The sequence below is a fragment of the Fonsecaea erecta genome (assembly GCF_001651985.1).
Source record: "Fonsecaea erecta strain CBS 125763 chromosome Unknown Scaff3, whole genome shotgun sequence".
In the NCBI taxonomy this organism is placed as follows: domain Eukaryota; kingdom Fungi; phylum Ascomycota; class Eurotiomycetes; order Chaetothyriales; family Herpotrichiellaceae; genus Fonsecaea; species Fonsecaea erecta.
Window position 1 is genome coordinate 1,445,501 of NW_017387246.1, and position 15,787 is coordinate 1,461,287.

General features: G+C 51.9%; 6 protein-coding genes across 6 annotated transcripts; 4 read left to right on the forward strand and 2 right to left on the reverse strand.

Moving 5' to 3' along the window:
• Window positions 1-178: 178 nt before the first annotated feature.
• On the forward strand, window positions 179-1,084 carry AYL99_03764 (hypothetical protein; the record flags this gene model as incomplete). Its single annotated transcript, XM_018835278.1, has 1 exon — window positions 179-1,084. The coding sequence occupies one exon, from the start codon at window positions 179-181 to the stop codon at window positions 1,082-1,084; it is 906 nt and encodes a 301-aa protein (XP_018694928.1).
• Window positions 1,085-2,084: 1,000 nt separating this feature from the next.
• On the forward strand, window positions 2,085-3,918 carry AYL99_03765 (hypothetical protein; the record flags this gene model as incomplete). The annotated part of the gene is made up of 5 exons (XM_018835279.1): window positions 2,085-2,220; window positions 2,301-2,520; window positions 2,609-2,903; window positions 3,013-3,679; window positions 3,761-3,918. The coding sequence occupies 5 exons, from the start codon at window positions 2,085-2,087 to the stop codon at window positions 3,916-3,918; spliced, it is 1,476 nt and encodes a 491-aa protein (XP_018694929.1).
• Window positions 3,919-5,627: 1,709 nt separating this feature from the next.
• AYL99_03766 (hypothetical protein) lies at window positions 5,628-7,548 on the forward strand (the record flags this gene model as incomplete). The annotated part of the gene is made up of 3 exons (XM_018835280.1): window positions 5,628-6,778; window positions 6,832-6,974; window positions 7,052-7,548. 3 exons carry the CDS (start codon window positions 5,628-5,630, stop codon window positions 7,546-7,548), a joined length of 1,791 nt encoding a protein of 596 aa, XP_018694930.1.
• Window positions 7,549-8,709: 1,161 nt separating this feature from the next.
• On the forward strand, window positions 8,710-11,037 carry AYL99_03767 (hypothetical protein; the record flags this gene model as incomplete). Its single annotated transcript, XM_018835281.1, has 1 exon — window positions 8,710-11,037. One exon carries the CDS (start codon window positions 8,710-8,712, stop codon window positions 11,035-11,037), a length of 2,328 nt encoding a protein of 775 aa, XP_018694931.1.
• Window positions 11,038-11,356: 319 nt separating this feature from the next.
• Window positions 11,357-11,666, reverse strand: AYL99_03768 (hypothetical protein; the record flags this gene model as incomplete). Its single annotated transcript, XM_018835282.1, has 2 exons — window positions 11,357-11,541; window positions 11,594-11,666. The coding sequence occupies 2 exons, from the start codon at window positions 11,664-11,666 to the stop codon at window positions 11,357-11,359; spliced, it is 258 nt and encodes an 85-aa protein (XP_018694932.1).
• A 2,155-nt stretch (window positions 11,667-13,821) lies between these two features.
• AYL99_03769 (hypothetical protein) lies at window positions 13,822-14,511 on the reverse strand (the record flags this gene model as incomplete). Its single annotated transcript, XM_018835283.1, has 3 exons — window positions 13,822-13,893; window positions 13,969-14,100; window positions 14,191-14,511. 3 exons carry the CDS (start codon window positions 14,509-14,511, stop codon window positions 13,822-13,824), a joined length of 525 nt encoding a protein of 174 aa, XP_018694933.1.
• Window positions 14,512-15,787: the final 1,276 nt, after the last annotated feature.

Here is a 15,787-nt window from a genome sequence, read left to right on the forward strand (position 1 = left end):
AAAGAAAAGGAGGCCAATTGCGGTTCTGCAGCATTGCAAAAGTACCGGGTATAGTTCTTGTAAACTGTGCCAGTCTTGAAGGAGAGAGTGTCGTGTCGTTCAACTCGACTTCTCTCAGCGTGTCTTCTTTGCTCCCCTTGATGAAGCTCCTCTCAAGACCTACATCTTTCAATCTGTCATGATCCCTATACTTTTGTGCTCGTTACTGCTGGCACTTGTTCAATTTGGTGTGTCCCAGACGGTCTCCTCCAGCGATGGCTATACCGGCTACTCGCTCAGTGTGACCGGTAACGACACTGATTCGGCGGTCTACGAGACTGAGGAAACCGATACGTCGGACGGCGCCGTGACAGACGCCAGCACGCCGCCTGACGTCTATCTCAATGCGAGCGTCTCGGTTGGCGAGATCGACATCACGGTGAAGAACCTGTCGGCGAAGATCAATATTGACGCCCAAGTGCTGTCCCTCCTTCAGTTCAACGCTGGTGTCGACCTAAGCATCAACGCTGTGGTGCTGAACATTCAGAATGTCACCGCAAAGGTCGAACTCGAGGCACGGCTGGAGAATCTGGTGCTCATGATCAACGACACGCTCAACTCAATCGACCTCAACCCAATAATCGCCACGCTGGGGTCCGACGTCGGCTCCCTGGTCGGCACTGCTCTCGGCGGCAGCAGCACGAGCAGTAGCAGCGCCTCTTCATCCACAAGCGGCCTGTCTGCACGGTCGGTGCTTCTTGACGAAGGGATCCTCTACTCGGTCAACGACTACAGTGGCAACACGCACACCAATCGCATCCTCGACCAGGCCGGAAATATTGTGGACCAGAAACTCCACAACGATGGATCCGTCTACTCGTCTCAGGTGGTCGGATCGTACTGGCACGACATGGCGTTTACCGGGCACGAGCGGGCGGTCCTCTTTAACGGCGAAAACGCGAAGGAGTTGGAATATTCGTATTCGCCGTTCAATGGCTTCAGCTCGATCGCCGCCATCTATCAGGATGCCCAAGGCAACGTTCTGGGCACGAGGGTGTTGAGTGAAATTGAGGGCGGAGGATCGAGCACGATTGCTGACGATTGAATCGGATCTATTTACACGAGAACTCCCTCCCAATTTCTGTTTGGGCATGGAATGAAACAAGCATAATGTACTCACCAAGGCCCAATTATCCTACACAACAGTGAAACAAGCTCTATTGAAGCATACCCTGTACATACATTATGGTCGTCATGATGCTGATCCTTGTTTTCTGCTTGAGCCTACTTGATCAAGATATCCATGTCCTGCTGATCAATTAAATCCACTGCACAACAATATGCTAGTAGCTCTTCGTAAATTACTTGAAGGTATATAGTTAGACGGCCCCCCAGGGTCTAGTAGAATACATCGCGTTTCTCCATTGAGCCACAATGTGTCTCGCAGCAGGAGGAACAGACAAAATCTGTCAGCACCAGATGAACAAAGAGTCGCCAACGCCAACCAACTTACTCTTTCGGGTTTCTCAGGAGCAGGGGAGGAGGCAGCGAAATGTGAACTTCTTGCGGCACTAGAATTAAGTGACTATCCAATGATGAATTGAAGTTGGAATCCGATAGAAATTATCCAGATTGAGAGGTCGTGCCCGGCTAACTGCGCGACGCCATGAAGCCTCTGTCTGTATGTGTGTACCCGACATGATATTATGGAGCATTGGAGCATTATCTCTTGTTAGCTTGACGGACGGAAAACGCCCGAGACTTACACGACTCGTTGACTCCCTTTACGCCATCCCCACAGCTCGCCTTTCTCCCCATGGCAGCCCCAAGACTTCCCAGCCTCACCAGCCGACGGCGGGGAACGCTGATAGCCGCATTGGAGGCCCGAGGCTCCGACGGAAGTCCTCGCGAGAAAAAAAAGCAAACGCATTGAGAACTCTCGAGAGTCGCTGTCGGAGTCAAAGAAAGGAGAGGAGGAAAACCCAGATCATTGTCTCCCTTGGGAGGCCTCGCTATTACTTGCATCTATTCTGCTAGCTCTGTGTGCCACGGTCGTCCTTCCCTTCGGTGCGGGGGTCACGGTAGACGACGACGACGACGGAAAAATGGCACAGACGACGAAACTCGTGTCGGTCGATCAGATTTTGGCGCACAACACGCCCGACTCCTGTTGGCTAGTAATCGAGGACCAAGTGTGGGACGTGTCCAAGTTTGCCCCCGAGCACCCAGGCGGTGCATCCTGTAGGGGTTACCCCCTTTGATTGCTGGATATTCCTCTCAGCCCGGACCAGCCACTGACGATATCTGTTCCTCACTTCCAGTAATCTACAAGTATGCCGCGAAAGACGCGACCGAGGCGTTCTCCGAAATCCACTCCCTCTCGATACTCCGCGACAGTCTCTCCCCGGATTGCTGCGTGGGAATGCTGGACCGATCCTCCATCTCGGAAAAGTGGAATCAGGCTCAAGCGCAGAGGCAAAATCAGGTCGCAAAGTCCCTGTCGACTTCTGCAAAACCGCCGTTGGACTCTATTTTGAACAGGTACCTATGCTCTCCGGACCCCCTCTTTTCTCTTTCCATCGCGCGTTCTGGGAATGTTTACAGTTGACCTCAACTTTGCCTTCTTCAGTTACGACTTTGATGCTGCCGCAGCGGCCTCAGCACCCAAGAAAGCCTACACCTTCTACTCGACCGCCGACACTGATTGTTGGACCCGAGATGCCAACGAGGCCATGCTCAAGCGTATCTGGTTCCGGCCGCGCGTCCTGAGGGATGTCGAGGTGGTCGACACTTCGGGGAGCATGCTGGGAATCCCCATGACGCTTCCGCTGTTCATCTGTCCCACGGGGCTGGCCAAATTGATCTCGCCGCACGCCGAGAAGGGACTGGCTCGGGCGGCCAAGGCGGCAGGAATCCTCGAGATTGTGAGTCTCAGCTGCGTCGAAAGGAACGGTCGATCTATTCCCAGTCCTCCTTCTTTTCCAACACATGGTTGCTTGTAGTCGCTCGTATAAAGCTGATTGGTTGTCGTAGATCTCCACCAGTGCGAGCTATCCCATCGATGAAGTTGTCGCTCAAGCGCCAGGCTATCCCTTCTTCCTGCAGCTCTACATGAACAAACAGAGACAAAAGTCGGCCGACCTGCTGTCCAAGGCCCGGTCGATGGGGTTGAAGGCCGTTTTCGTGACCGTGGACGCGGCGGGCCGGGGGAAGCGCGAGTCGGACGAGCGCCTGGTGGTCGACGATGTCATTGTCAACCCCGTCACCGGCGAGCAGGCCAAGGCGGACAAGAAGGGCGGCGGATTGACGCGCACCATGGGCAGCTATATCGACCAGAGCTTGAAGTGGGACGACATCGCCTGGATCCGGAGCAAAACCGACCTGCCCATCATCCTCAAAGGCATCGGTTGTGCCGAGGACGCAAAACGCGCCATGGCCCACCATGTTGACGGCATCCTGCTGAGCAACCACGGCGGCCGCAACCTGGACTACTCGCCGCCTTCGATCCTCTTGCTGCTGGAGATGCACCGCTGCTGCCCGGAGATTTTTGACAAGATGGAGGTCTACGTCGACGGCGGCTTCCGGAGGGGCGGCGACATCCTCAAGGCGCTCTGCTTGGGAGCAAAGGCCGTGGGCATCGGCCGAACCTTTCTCTATGCGCTGAACTATGGCACAGAAGGCGTGGCGCATCTTGTGGAGAGTACGTTGCTTCGGGATGCAGACACTACTAGCTTTTCTGCTCCCTTCCCCCAATCTTCTTTCCTTGCTAATGGCTTCGCAGTCCTCCGGAACGAGATGGAAAGTGCCATGAAGCTGATTGGAATCCAAAATCTCTCTCAAGTCCATGGAGGGCTGGTCAACACCTCAGACGTGGATCATCTGGTGCCAGACAGCGCCGACCATTCATACGTCAAGTGGCGACCGAGTGCCAAACTCTAGACTCCCGCATCAGAGTTCCAGGAGCGCGTAAGTGATTACTTGGGGCCGTGGTGTGCCTTGCCTCGCTTGCGTCACCCCAGTGAGCTGCACGGAGGAAGGGAAACACGTCGAATACATCGAATTATATACACAGCTTCGAAAAGAAACACCATGATAGATTGGCACAGAGGTTAGCTATGTGTAGAATCTAGATAGGCTAGCTTCCCTCCACAGGTCCCCCATAGAGTGCATCCCACTGACCGTGTCCACTTCTTCATCACTCCCCAAATCTTTTCCTTTGTGGAGTCTGCATGTGACTTCTTCACGGCACCTTTCTCAGCGAGTTGTTGACGACGTCGTCAATGGTGCTCGGCCGACTACTGGGCTGCTAGTCACTGAGTGCGAGGTTGCACGGCTACACTGCCACAGGGAAGACCTTCTTTTCCCCTTACTCTTTCCCTTTACTACCAGCGGGAGATGATGCGAGGCCGTCACTGACAAGTAAGAGAGGCTGGTCTGGAGGCAAATTGGTCATAGACAGTAAATTGATAAGACTCTCGGCATCCACTCCGTTACTCGGGGATGGAAGTCCCCTATCAAGGACTCCGTGCCGTAATGAGTGCCTGCACCAGCCTTTTTTCCTTATCACTTCAATTATTGTTCTACAAATGCAGTCGAGGTACAGGTCAGGTAAGATCCAGCGTTCCAATTGAATGAAACCTGCAACTCACTCATTTATAGGTGGGAGAGCGTCAGCCTGGGATTCAACGTACAGGTGTGGAGCAATATCCGGAACAGCATTTCTCCAGGCGTGGACTTGGCATCTCTTGGGCCATACTTGACCGTGTCAACCACGCTGCGTCGCTGGGAACAGAGGCATCAGGTACAGCTACAGTAATTGTCATGCATCATGATTAGCGCCCAGCTGCTCTTCTGTGTCTGGTGTGCAACTTTCCCCTCATTTGCCCAAACAGGACCCGTGCATTAGTCGGACGCAAGTTGCAGTCGAGGTCGCTCCACCTCAGCCTCATTCCCTCTCAACCACCCAAGGTATGTCCCTTCCCGCGCTTCTAGAGGTCCTTCGTTCCGACACCTGGCAGAGGACTGCTTCAGGGTGAGCACTTCGTGCATTGTGTGCTGGCACGAGGTGGTCGAACATGGTAGCAACAACGAGCTTGGTAAACAGCACCAGGTCCAGCCCTCACGACATCCCGTCCTCCTCGTTGCAGGAAGTAAGGCTGGAAAGAGCTAAGCTGCAAGTGCAGCAGGTGGCAAGAGCTTACAGTCGGAAGACAATGCCAGCGGCTACAGTTGATGGAACCGACAGGCTTCTTTCTGAAGTTCTGGGCCATTCGCTTGCTGAATAAGACAGCATGCAGAATACATTCATCACCGGGATTGGCTCGAAGCTTCCTCTCTCGTATCATTCCCCTCTTCCCAGATCGTGCTGCCTATGAGGCTGACCGGTTTAGCGAGATATCGCCTCATTCGTACTAATTGACCTCGCCTACAGGTTGACCTCAGCTCGCCGCCACAGCTTGCGCAACACACGGGCTGGATCCCTCAGACCGACAAGCCACGTATTGAGGGGTTTGGCCATGAAGCTCGAAGCTGGTCCTTATCTAGTCTCTCCCACATATTCAGTCCTCCGCAGGAACTCATCCTCCAGGATCGCGTTTGAGATCTGTGGCCTTGACGATTCTTTGGAACGTTGACCCTGTCACCTCAACATGTCCAACCCGCCTGCGAACCCCGGGTTTCAACACGTCGGGCCTCACCAGGCAGATTTCCACACTCTGGGGACGGCGGATCTCGACCACTATCAGCCTTATGCCTCGGGCCCTGGCCAGCATGCTCCCTCCGCATCACCACCACTGTCCGACACTCAACTTGCCTCAGACCGCACGTCGCCCACGCTTGGACTTCATTCCCTCAGTTCGCAATCACAATCGCCCGCCACCGCAGGTACATATTCGGAATATGTGTCTCCAGCTCCTGAGCGAGCCGATTCACCAGTCGAGAAAGAGAGATATCTTGAGCCCGTTGCATACTATCCACCCTATTCCGAGGGTCCTTCTACCATTCCGCCCACGGAGTCCAGCCTAGCCCACTCTGACCGAGCGTCCAAGGACAAGCCATTCTATAAAAGATGGTTGTGGATCATATTGGCTTTGATCCTCGTTGTTGCTATAGCAGTTGCTGTCCCTTGCGGAGTTGTATTTGGCACGAAAAAGCATCATTCAAGTCCTACACCTGCGACATCGCCCACCCCCCCTCCTCCCTCTAATCACACCTCCAGCATCGTCCCTACCACACCCGCTACTACGAGCAGTATTCCACAGCCTACTGGTAACCCGCAGTACGCCATCGGGCCTCAGTTGAGCCCACTTTATGCGTCCAAGGACGGAGCATTCAACGGCACCGGAATTGCAATCGCCGCGGCAAATCCCGGCGTGGATTCGAGTATCTTTGTGTTTTATCAAGACTTCACTGGTGCTATCCAATTCGAGAAAAGCGATCCAGCAGACGGCGAAGCCAGCTGGAACCCCCTCTATCAAGTCAATCAAGGCGCTCCCCGGGCACTAAACGCGACACCCTTGGCGACGGCGGCATACGTCAATGATACTGTTGCTACGTGGCACCTATTCTACATAGATGAGAACTACATAATGCGACAACGAATTCTAACGAATTCTTCAGGCTATGTTCCCACATGGACATCAGGGCCTCTCGATGACCTCAAACTGGAAGTCAACCACGCCGATACCATCGGGATGCAAGTGTGTTATTGGGGTAATTTTTATGGTGATGCCACTGATACTTACACGGATGGCCTGAATGGGACAGACCCTGCGGGCGCGCCACAGACAGGGATGCATTTGTAGGTGCACTGTCGTCTTTACTTCCCTATCCGGTGATTTTAACCACTTGTAGATGGTTCGCGGATACGAACTCGAGCTTCAGGCAGTTTGACTGGACCAACCGCTCTGCGCAATGGACCGAAGTTACAGATCATGCATGGGACAACCTCGACGGCCATGCTGGAGTCGGGTGTCAGACGTGGGAATCAGGGACGAGTAGGTCGACCCCTCTACCACCGTTTTTGACGTAGTACGTAAAGTCTCCTCGGGCTGATTTTGTGTCTGTGTTTCAGCTGAATATGTTTTCTTCGTTAATGAAAACCACACCATCAACATGTGGTGGAAAGACAACAACTTCAGTGCCAGTAACATACCTACACCTGAACACCCGGTCGGCAAGTGGACACTGGCGCCAGGAGTCAATATCACCGACGTTCATCCATCTTCTACTCTCAGTTATACGAATTATCTGGTATACCAAGGAGTAGATGGGACCGTGCAAGGCTCCAACATCCTTTTCGCAGGTCCCAACGGGACTGCACCAGAGGACACAATCACCAGTCCGACAGATTACTTCGTCGTCGACGACTCAGACACTCAGCAGAGCATTTCCGCGATTTCTTGCACCCATCTCTGTAACACCGCTGTCCAGACCGAGAGCAAGGGTGTTTTATTGATCGTGCTCTTCCAGGTGTTCGGTGACGACATCCAGCAGTACAACAGAGACGGTTCCGGTGGACCCTGGTACGTGGGCCCCGCGGCAGTCATCGGCAATGAAACGGCAAGCTGATATATCTTTGGTAATAATAATGATGGATGCTTGGGATGGGAAGCCGAGACATGTATGTAGGATAACAACAGAATCTGCCCGGCTCGTCCTAGGCGGTAATAGTCAGATGAATTTGCGCGTTTGGTCACGAACTTCAAACGTCTAGGCAAGCTTCGTACAGCTACAAATCAAATAATCTATTGTATGTCAAACCCCTTCCTCCTTCGACGGCCAGTCCTTCCTTCCGCTATTGTCCTGGGGATGGAAGCCGATCGATAGGACAGGTCGCGAGGCTCCTCTAAAAGCCCCTAAGGTGTCCGGCACTTTGACTCGGAGACCTGATTGGTAGGTGTCATTTAGCACAAGGCTGAGTGCTCGGGGAGAAGATTTCTTTTCTGTTTGTTTGCGAGACAGGCACTTGGACAAAGCAACAACGCGTCAACTATTCTCCTACTTCTATAATTTTCTACCGCTCTTCAGACTGAGGACTTGACCCCCGCTCGATACCATGTAACTAGGCCTCAAGTTCAATTTTGGCTCTTGACCTCCTCGACCGACATATTAGGCGCTAACCTTTTCGGCCGACCTTGAAACATCCTCTGCAAGCGCCGGCTGGTACCGGCATCGTTCAGGGACAAAATTAATCGCCAACCACAGCAGGCGAGATGCCATGTGTAACGGACGTCAAGTCCAGCGCGGCTACCCACTATCTTCGGACACTGCCATATGGAAGATCTGATTCTATTCCTGTTATAGGTTCAGGCACTCTACCATTTCTCTCAATTTGCGAAAGGCTTTATTCGCCAGCATCGTCGTCGTCCACACCAGGCTGAGTATGCGTCCGCAGATTCGACCACATGTATCTTCCATAAATGGCCCGCTCAGTCTCGGGACGGTGGAGGCCAAAACTTCCGCCTGGCATGAGGCTCTGGACGGTAAGCCTTCAATAACACCTCTGAGCATTTTCCAAGATGATCTGTCGTTCATGTTTCATTCTTTGTCCGCTGCTCTTCGAAGGCCACAGAGTACCCTTGAGAGCCTGCCTCTCCGGCTTTCTGATAGCTTTGAGTTGTCGGTCTATCCTGTGGCTGCTTGCTTTACTCTCATCTGCCAGAGCTAAATAGAGGAATTTTGCGAACACCAACCTGACCTCACCGGCCACTTGGAAATCACGAAGATCACATGGCACAGGCATGGGATCCAGCCGCTTATGTTCACGAGGGACTCTGGACGAACTTCACAAAGGGCGGCATACGAGGCCTTACGCTCACGCTCTGTCCTAAAAATGCCGCGCTGCTGACCAGCTCTCTGACATTGTTCATCACGCTGTCGGGCGGGCAGCTCTGGACCATTATACGGTTTACACTTCACCAATTACAGGCCCTCCCGAAGCCAAAAGATTCCAGAGAGCTTCATAATCAGCAACAACTCATTCTGAGAAATGCGACGACAGATCTCGCAACAATGCGGCTCCTCCTGAACCTGGTTTGGGCGTATCGATGGGGCAAAAGGAAGGGATCTTCGCGTTCTATTCAAATTGCATCACTCGCTCTCATCCACGCCATAATTTTCATGGTTGCCGGAGCTTTCTCTAGCACATTCTTGAATGCAGGTCCATCGGTGCTCTCAAGAAGCGACCGGTGTGGAGTCTGGGATGAGGCTTACTACGAGATCGCTGCAGCGCATAATGTCAATCCCACCAGCGCGGAGAATTTCAGCTTGTCAGTGCAGTATATTATAAAGCAGGAACATGATGTTCAACTCAGTCTCGAGTATGCTCAAAAATGCTACCTGACAACGCCGCCTTACTATATGGCGTCAACCTGCAACACCATTCAGAAGCCGAGCCTCGCTTTCTCGAACTACACCTCCGAGTGTCCTTTCCAGCCTCAACTGTGTCACAATAAGTCCGACTCTATTGTGTTTGACACGGGAATAATCAACTCACACGATGATCTCGGCATCAATGCTCACCCCGAAGACCGCCTGACGTATCAAAGGATCACAACTTGCGCAGTACTTAATAGCACTGGGTATATGTCAGGTTGGGATGGCTCAAATGACAGCACAGACGAGCCCGCTTACGCATATTTTGGATCTTCAGCGGAAGGGAACTATACATATTCATATTCAAATTTCGCATCGCTCTATACGGATTACACTCCAAAGGTGACGGTGGCGTATCAATTGTATGCTGCGCTGGCTTACGGCCCAGTTCCAGAGGCTCAGAGCCCTAGCCAAGGCGATTTTGAGCCGCTCCCTGAGCTCAAAAACAATTCCGCGGATGTCATCCTGTTCTTTCTGAGCTACACAGGAAGATACGTCGAAGCAATTGAGGATCCATGGTTCTTAGCAAACCGCTTACACTTGGTTGAGAGTGATTTTCCACTTGTCCGGTCGCAATACTCTCGCGACAGTCCCATCAGTACACTAGGGTGCACCGAACAGCATAAATTTTGTACCAACAGCGGGAAGTGTACGCCCTTCTTGGGATTTGATCAAGTGCAGCACGTTGATGCTTTCAACTTTGCCCTCACAGCCCACCAAAATGTCACCTTTGACCGCATGCTTCGCGCTGTCACGGCTTCGAGCTTGAGGCAGATTGTTCATTTTCTTGCTCTGACCAGCACCCCACTGTTGGCCATGAACTCAAACGGAGTTCAATCGCATACGCTGTCTTTAAAGCTGCCGAACAATCAGTGGCAACTTGAACTGAACTACTGGCACTCTATTGCGATGGCACAACTCCAACGGATAATTGTCGAATGGGGTACTGGGCAGATTGCACCAGAACCACAATTCCTCATCAGACCTCAGACAGAGCCCGACGCGTGGTTTTGCAAAAACCTGATGATTCCGTCGACCGTCTACCAGTCTTTCAGCTTACTCGCCATTATCCTGACTCTGACCCTCGGTTCACTGGTGATACTGATCAGTCTGACCATTGAGAACTGTTTGGGCTGGGCTCAGGGGCGTTTCAGCAGGGGTCTAGCCCGAAGGGAATATTGGAATCGGGACAACATGCTGAGACTCCAATCCTGGTTCAACGAGAGCCCGACAATGCCCCAACCTCCGCCGAAGGACTTTAAGCCGAATACTTGGCATCACAAGACTCCAGAGAGCCTCGAACTAGGTTCACTTCCACCGGTACGTGATCTCCATAAAGATATCAACAGCGACGCCGATAGTGGGAACGATTCGCCATATCAAGCACCTCAGCGGGACATCTGCGGCCCTCCATCCTTCAATAATCGAATCAAGTCACCGGAATCAACACCTCGAAGGAGCTCAGATATCTTTCCCAACCCGATCCGAGACTCATGGATGACAATAAGCTTGGATGGCTCCGATGCTGCAGTGCCAGAAGCACCAGTCAACGTTCTGGATAGAAATGTAAATGCAAGGACCGATTCAGAACCAATGATTGTAACAGGCTGTTCTCGCCCGGCACAGCTTGTCACTGGACACCTAGGGTATGTCGTCGCCGAAGCTCAAAGCATCTGGATTTAAACAGCGTTATGGTTGGACGTGTAGTGCGCACCGTATCCCGTTCAACAAATAGACCTCTCGATGATCACACCAACACCATCGGCATCACGCGTATTTGTCCCCGAGATTCCCCTTTGCGGAAAACAAAAGGAACGAAACCCAATCGTCAGCCATGAGCCAGCATGGTCGGTGATCCTCCGGAAACACAACCTTCAATTCCAGGTGCAGTCATATATATCATTCAATCTTCGAATCTCCACCCCTTGCTTGTAAGAGTCGGCTTATATCGACAAGCCAGAATTCCGGCATCATGTGCGACAGTCATTGCGTCTTCATCCACTCAGGTCTTGACATCATCTGGCATACTCCTCTTGAAGTCATCACCTCCCCAGCCTGCACTGCCGGCAGGGACACTTCTCTTAAAGTCATCACCTCCCCAGCCTGCACCGCCGGCAGGAACACTTCTCTTAAAGTCATCACCTCCCCAGCCTGCACCACCGGCAGGGACACTCCTGGCTACCAAACCTAGAGGCATCAACATACGAGACGGGAATGGTTCAAGACGGTATTGACAAACCATCAGTGTTTTTGAGAGGTGCAGCAATAGCTGATGCAGTGATCAAAGCGAGAACAAATATGGTGAACTGCATGGTGATGATGATAACAACGATGATCTCCAAAAGCTAGAGCAGGTTGAGGATTGGAGGAGTTATAAGTAAGTCGATCGACTGGTGGTGGTGAATCAAGCCAGGGCAGCTTCAAGCAAGGGTTTGAAAAGCTTGAGGGAGATGGTGGGAAATCCGTTGCTTCACAGGAAATAAGTTGTTGAAGTCGCCGGATCATGAAGCATTCTTATATGCGGCAACATCAAGACATCCAGCCCCCATACCAGATGGCCAAGAGATACCAACGGGAATGAGACACTCGAAGCAAAGCGCTGCGGAACAAGGCTATCACAAAGGTCGAGACGACCAATACGATTTGGAATGGCGGTTGATGTGTCTTGATGAAAAGCAAGGAGGTCGAGAACCTCAAGCCTCTGGTTTCACTGACAAAGGCTCCCGAAGGGTTGTCCAGCGCCCATTATCTGGGATTGGAAGGAATTCATGGCCGTCACGGTGGTCGATAAAGTCGTCTGGCTCGTGGGTATTCCTTCTCATCGTTTCGTGTCACACTTGACGTTAGCTTCCGGGTGGCGTATCTGTGGCCTATGTGAAGGACAACAGCATCCAGAGTATTTAATCGATATGGCAATTGAGCAGGGACGGTCAAAACACAAGGGGTGGGAGTTCGTGGCGGCAAATGAAATTGGATGAAGCAAAGTGCCGGGTGCAGGTACAGGGTTCTCGCAAAGTGTGATGAGGGCGCCTGGCCTTGCCCTTGGACTTGGTCGAAGTCAAGCGACAGGCCTCGCGTTGAGCCGGAAACGTTTGAGTTGGTGGAAAGAAGGGAGCATATTTGATTTTGATGTTTTTGTACCCACAGAACCTCATTTGGTGCAAACCACAAAGGTAGACAAAGGCAACACATAAATCGACGCACGCAGGGCAGCACAAGCATCAGGCAGGCTGGGTCTCATCGGGCACTATTGGGAGCTGCAAGAAACCCAATAAGATACGCCACTGCCTTCCTAGCATCTCCATTGGTTGGCGCCAGAGACCTACATGAAACGGCTTGTGTCGCTCTTAGGGATCCATTGCGCAGGCTCACCGGGAACATGTCAAGCCCATGTTAGAGCTCAATGTGTAGCCGGCAAGGTCCGTCAAGGGGACGATGTATGTTCTGACGGTGGGAGTGCAAAGGTGCCTTGCATGTCTCAGTATACTGAGCATCGCCCCAGCGATGCCTCAGAGCCGCTAAATGTTGTTGTTTGAAACATCAAAGTTTTTACTGAGACTTAATAGCATGTGGTTGCGGCAATCCAGCACGAGCTCGGGTGGGCCAGGGCTTGTAGCTAGTCCTGCACCGGAGAGACAGCGATCTGAGACGCCTGCGCGGTTGGGCCATGTGGGGATGGAGAGACCTCCTGAGGAAAGGAGACGAGGACAGTATCAAAGCTCACGATCACTTTCCTATCGTCCACAGACATACAATGCATCTAAGTTTGACCTGGGTGTACAGATCAATTGCGAATGTTCATTAACGCCTTGAATCTGAAAGTGTAAGGGTGAGCCTCTGCTGCCGCAACCACCACCCGCCTAGCCTGGAGTGTTTGAATGGGGGATTTCGGCTCCGAGCGGCTGCGTCAGCTGGTGCAATACTACCGTACACATGCGAAATGTTGGTGTTGCTCGACGCTTTGTTGTTTCCAGAGTCATCTCGAGCCAATGTTAGCATTGCAGGTGTGTATGTGGATTTGGATACTGTAGAGATACTTGAGCGAAGCCTGTCGCCACTGTTGCCCTGAAGTATCTCGTACCTCGTAGCCGTCATTGCAATCTCGACGCGACGAGGAAGCAGCTTGTCCGTGGCTTCAGTCGCAAAGAGGAGGTTCAGTCACACGCGAAATATTAGCACCTACCGATCAGAAAGGAACAAATACCTGTTATTATTAAAATGTTTTGCACAGGACTTCAAGGCATATACAGAGAGCTCGGCTTGTACCGCCTATGATTCGCGCCCAAGTGGACAACTCCTACTAAATGGTCAAGTCACAGCAGATGTATTTTCTACATGTACTATGAAATTTGGTCAATCTCTTCATGGATCCCTCCTGTCCCGCAACCATATTCTGATGCTGCCACTACTGTGCAACAACGCATTCGTGCATCTCACCAATATCAAGATGACACCTTGTTGAATCAATCAAGCAGAAGCTTTAGAAGTAATCTTGAAGCCGGCCTTGACCAACAAACCAGAGCTAATAGAGCCCGTAACCTGTTTGCGTCGTGTTAGCATCTTGATTGAAGCTAGAGCTAATAAAAACCACTTCGGGTGGAGAGCATGGCTTACCGTGAGAGTACGTTGGTTTTGATTGTCGTCAATGTAGTCGAACTTGTTAGTAGGGCTCAGATGTGGATTTTCGCTGGCATGCTTGAGGAGTGCCGCATTCACGGTAGTGTTGGACTTGTCATAGAATCCGGACTGAACACCGCCCCCCAAACGCATCAGTATCCTTCACCACCGGGGGAGTGTCCAGATCAGGCCATTAAGGCCTGCCTGCCTAGGACGTACCTTGGCAATATTGTTGTTCCCGTCGGGAGAGTAGACGACCAGGAAAATCAACACTTTGCTCGGATCTGGGGTTTCGTAGACCGAAATGGCCAGCAGAGGGTGACTCGGGTTGGGCTTGGTCTGGAACGCTCCGGCCTTGCCAGTTTGACTGCTTGGCGGGATGAGCTGGGGAGAAGCCAGAACAGTCGCGTCCGGCGAGACGATGGTGGACGTCTCCCCGAACGGGTTGAGGGGGAATTCGGTGTTGTTGGCCACAACGACTCGGACTGTACCGGCTCCAACCTGCTCAATATTAGCACTCGAGCAGCGACTCTGTCTCATGCAGTGTGATCACTTGCCATTTTGGATCGACTCGATTGTTTTTCGACGGTGGATATATGAGAAGGCTTGTTGTTGAAGAATTGACCGAAGAATGTATGGTAGGAAAGATTGTTGGGAGAGTATTTGTGAACACTGAGGGAATGTTCACACGTATTTATGTCTTCTGAGAGCACTTGAAGAACTGTCAGGAGCCAGGTATGTTCAGTTCCGTTATTCAGCTATATTGAGGGTTGCGTTGATTCCTGTCAAGAATTCCGGACACTGTAACAAGTGTGTTGTGTGGCGTACATACATGATGCAGACGAAAACGTCCTCTTGCAGAGGTTAAAGACCTCACGAATCATTTTCATTTATTAACCCAAGTCCGGTCCCGATCACAGTCACGACATGCATCGTTACAGCCAGCCTCGGAGACAGAAGTACTTGTCGAAGACTTCGAACACATTGTCCTTAGCCAGCCACGCAGCACATCACTGCATGGCACGTCTTCATCGAGCGTCAGTCCGAGAGTCCAGACTTGTTAGAAATGGCGACATGCACCATTGTTCAGCCCGCCACAGGATCAATCTTTTGGCGGTGTGCTCACCAAACGCCAGTCTCAGGAGTCCAGACTGTTGTAAGTCGCGAAATGCGCAACTTCTCAGCCCGCCACAAGGTCGAGATGGCGATGTGATTGTCGAGCATTAATCTCAAGGTCCCGAATTGTTTTAAGTGGCGACATTCACCGCTTTTCGGCACCCCACAGAGTCAAGTTGGCGATTTGTTCACAAGTGTCAGTCTCAGGGAGCCAGACTGTCGTAAATATCGACATTCACGACTTCTCAGGCCCCCAAAAGGTCAATATGTTGACAGCATGCTGTTAATTGCCAGTTCCAAGAGTTCAAACTTCTTCTGAAAAGTAGTGTCATCAACCTTCTCAGACAGCCATAAGCCCGTCATCGTATCTGGGTGGGACATTACATATGAGCTAATGCGGGGATAGCGATACTTGATCCACCCGGCACCACTTTTGCTCGACCATCTGACTCGGTTAGTTGACATTCTGTCAGTGCTGCTTGTATTTCGCCGAGAGCTGTCTTGACCCGTCGAGTCAGGGGATTTCCAAGGGCTTCGCCAGCGCCTCAATTGAGTCTCCTCGAAGCAATCAAGCTAAACTGTCAACTCACAGTCCCATCACAACCTTCGTAGTGATCAGTATCAGTCGGTGGGCTACTGAAAGCGTGTGCTTTCCATGTACTTTGCAAAACCCGACAAGAATCGACTGAGGAAGATGGAG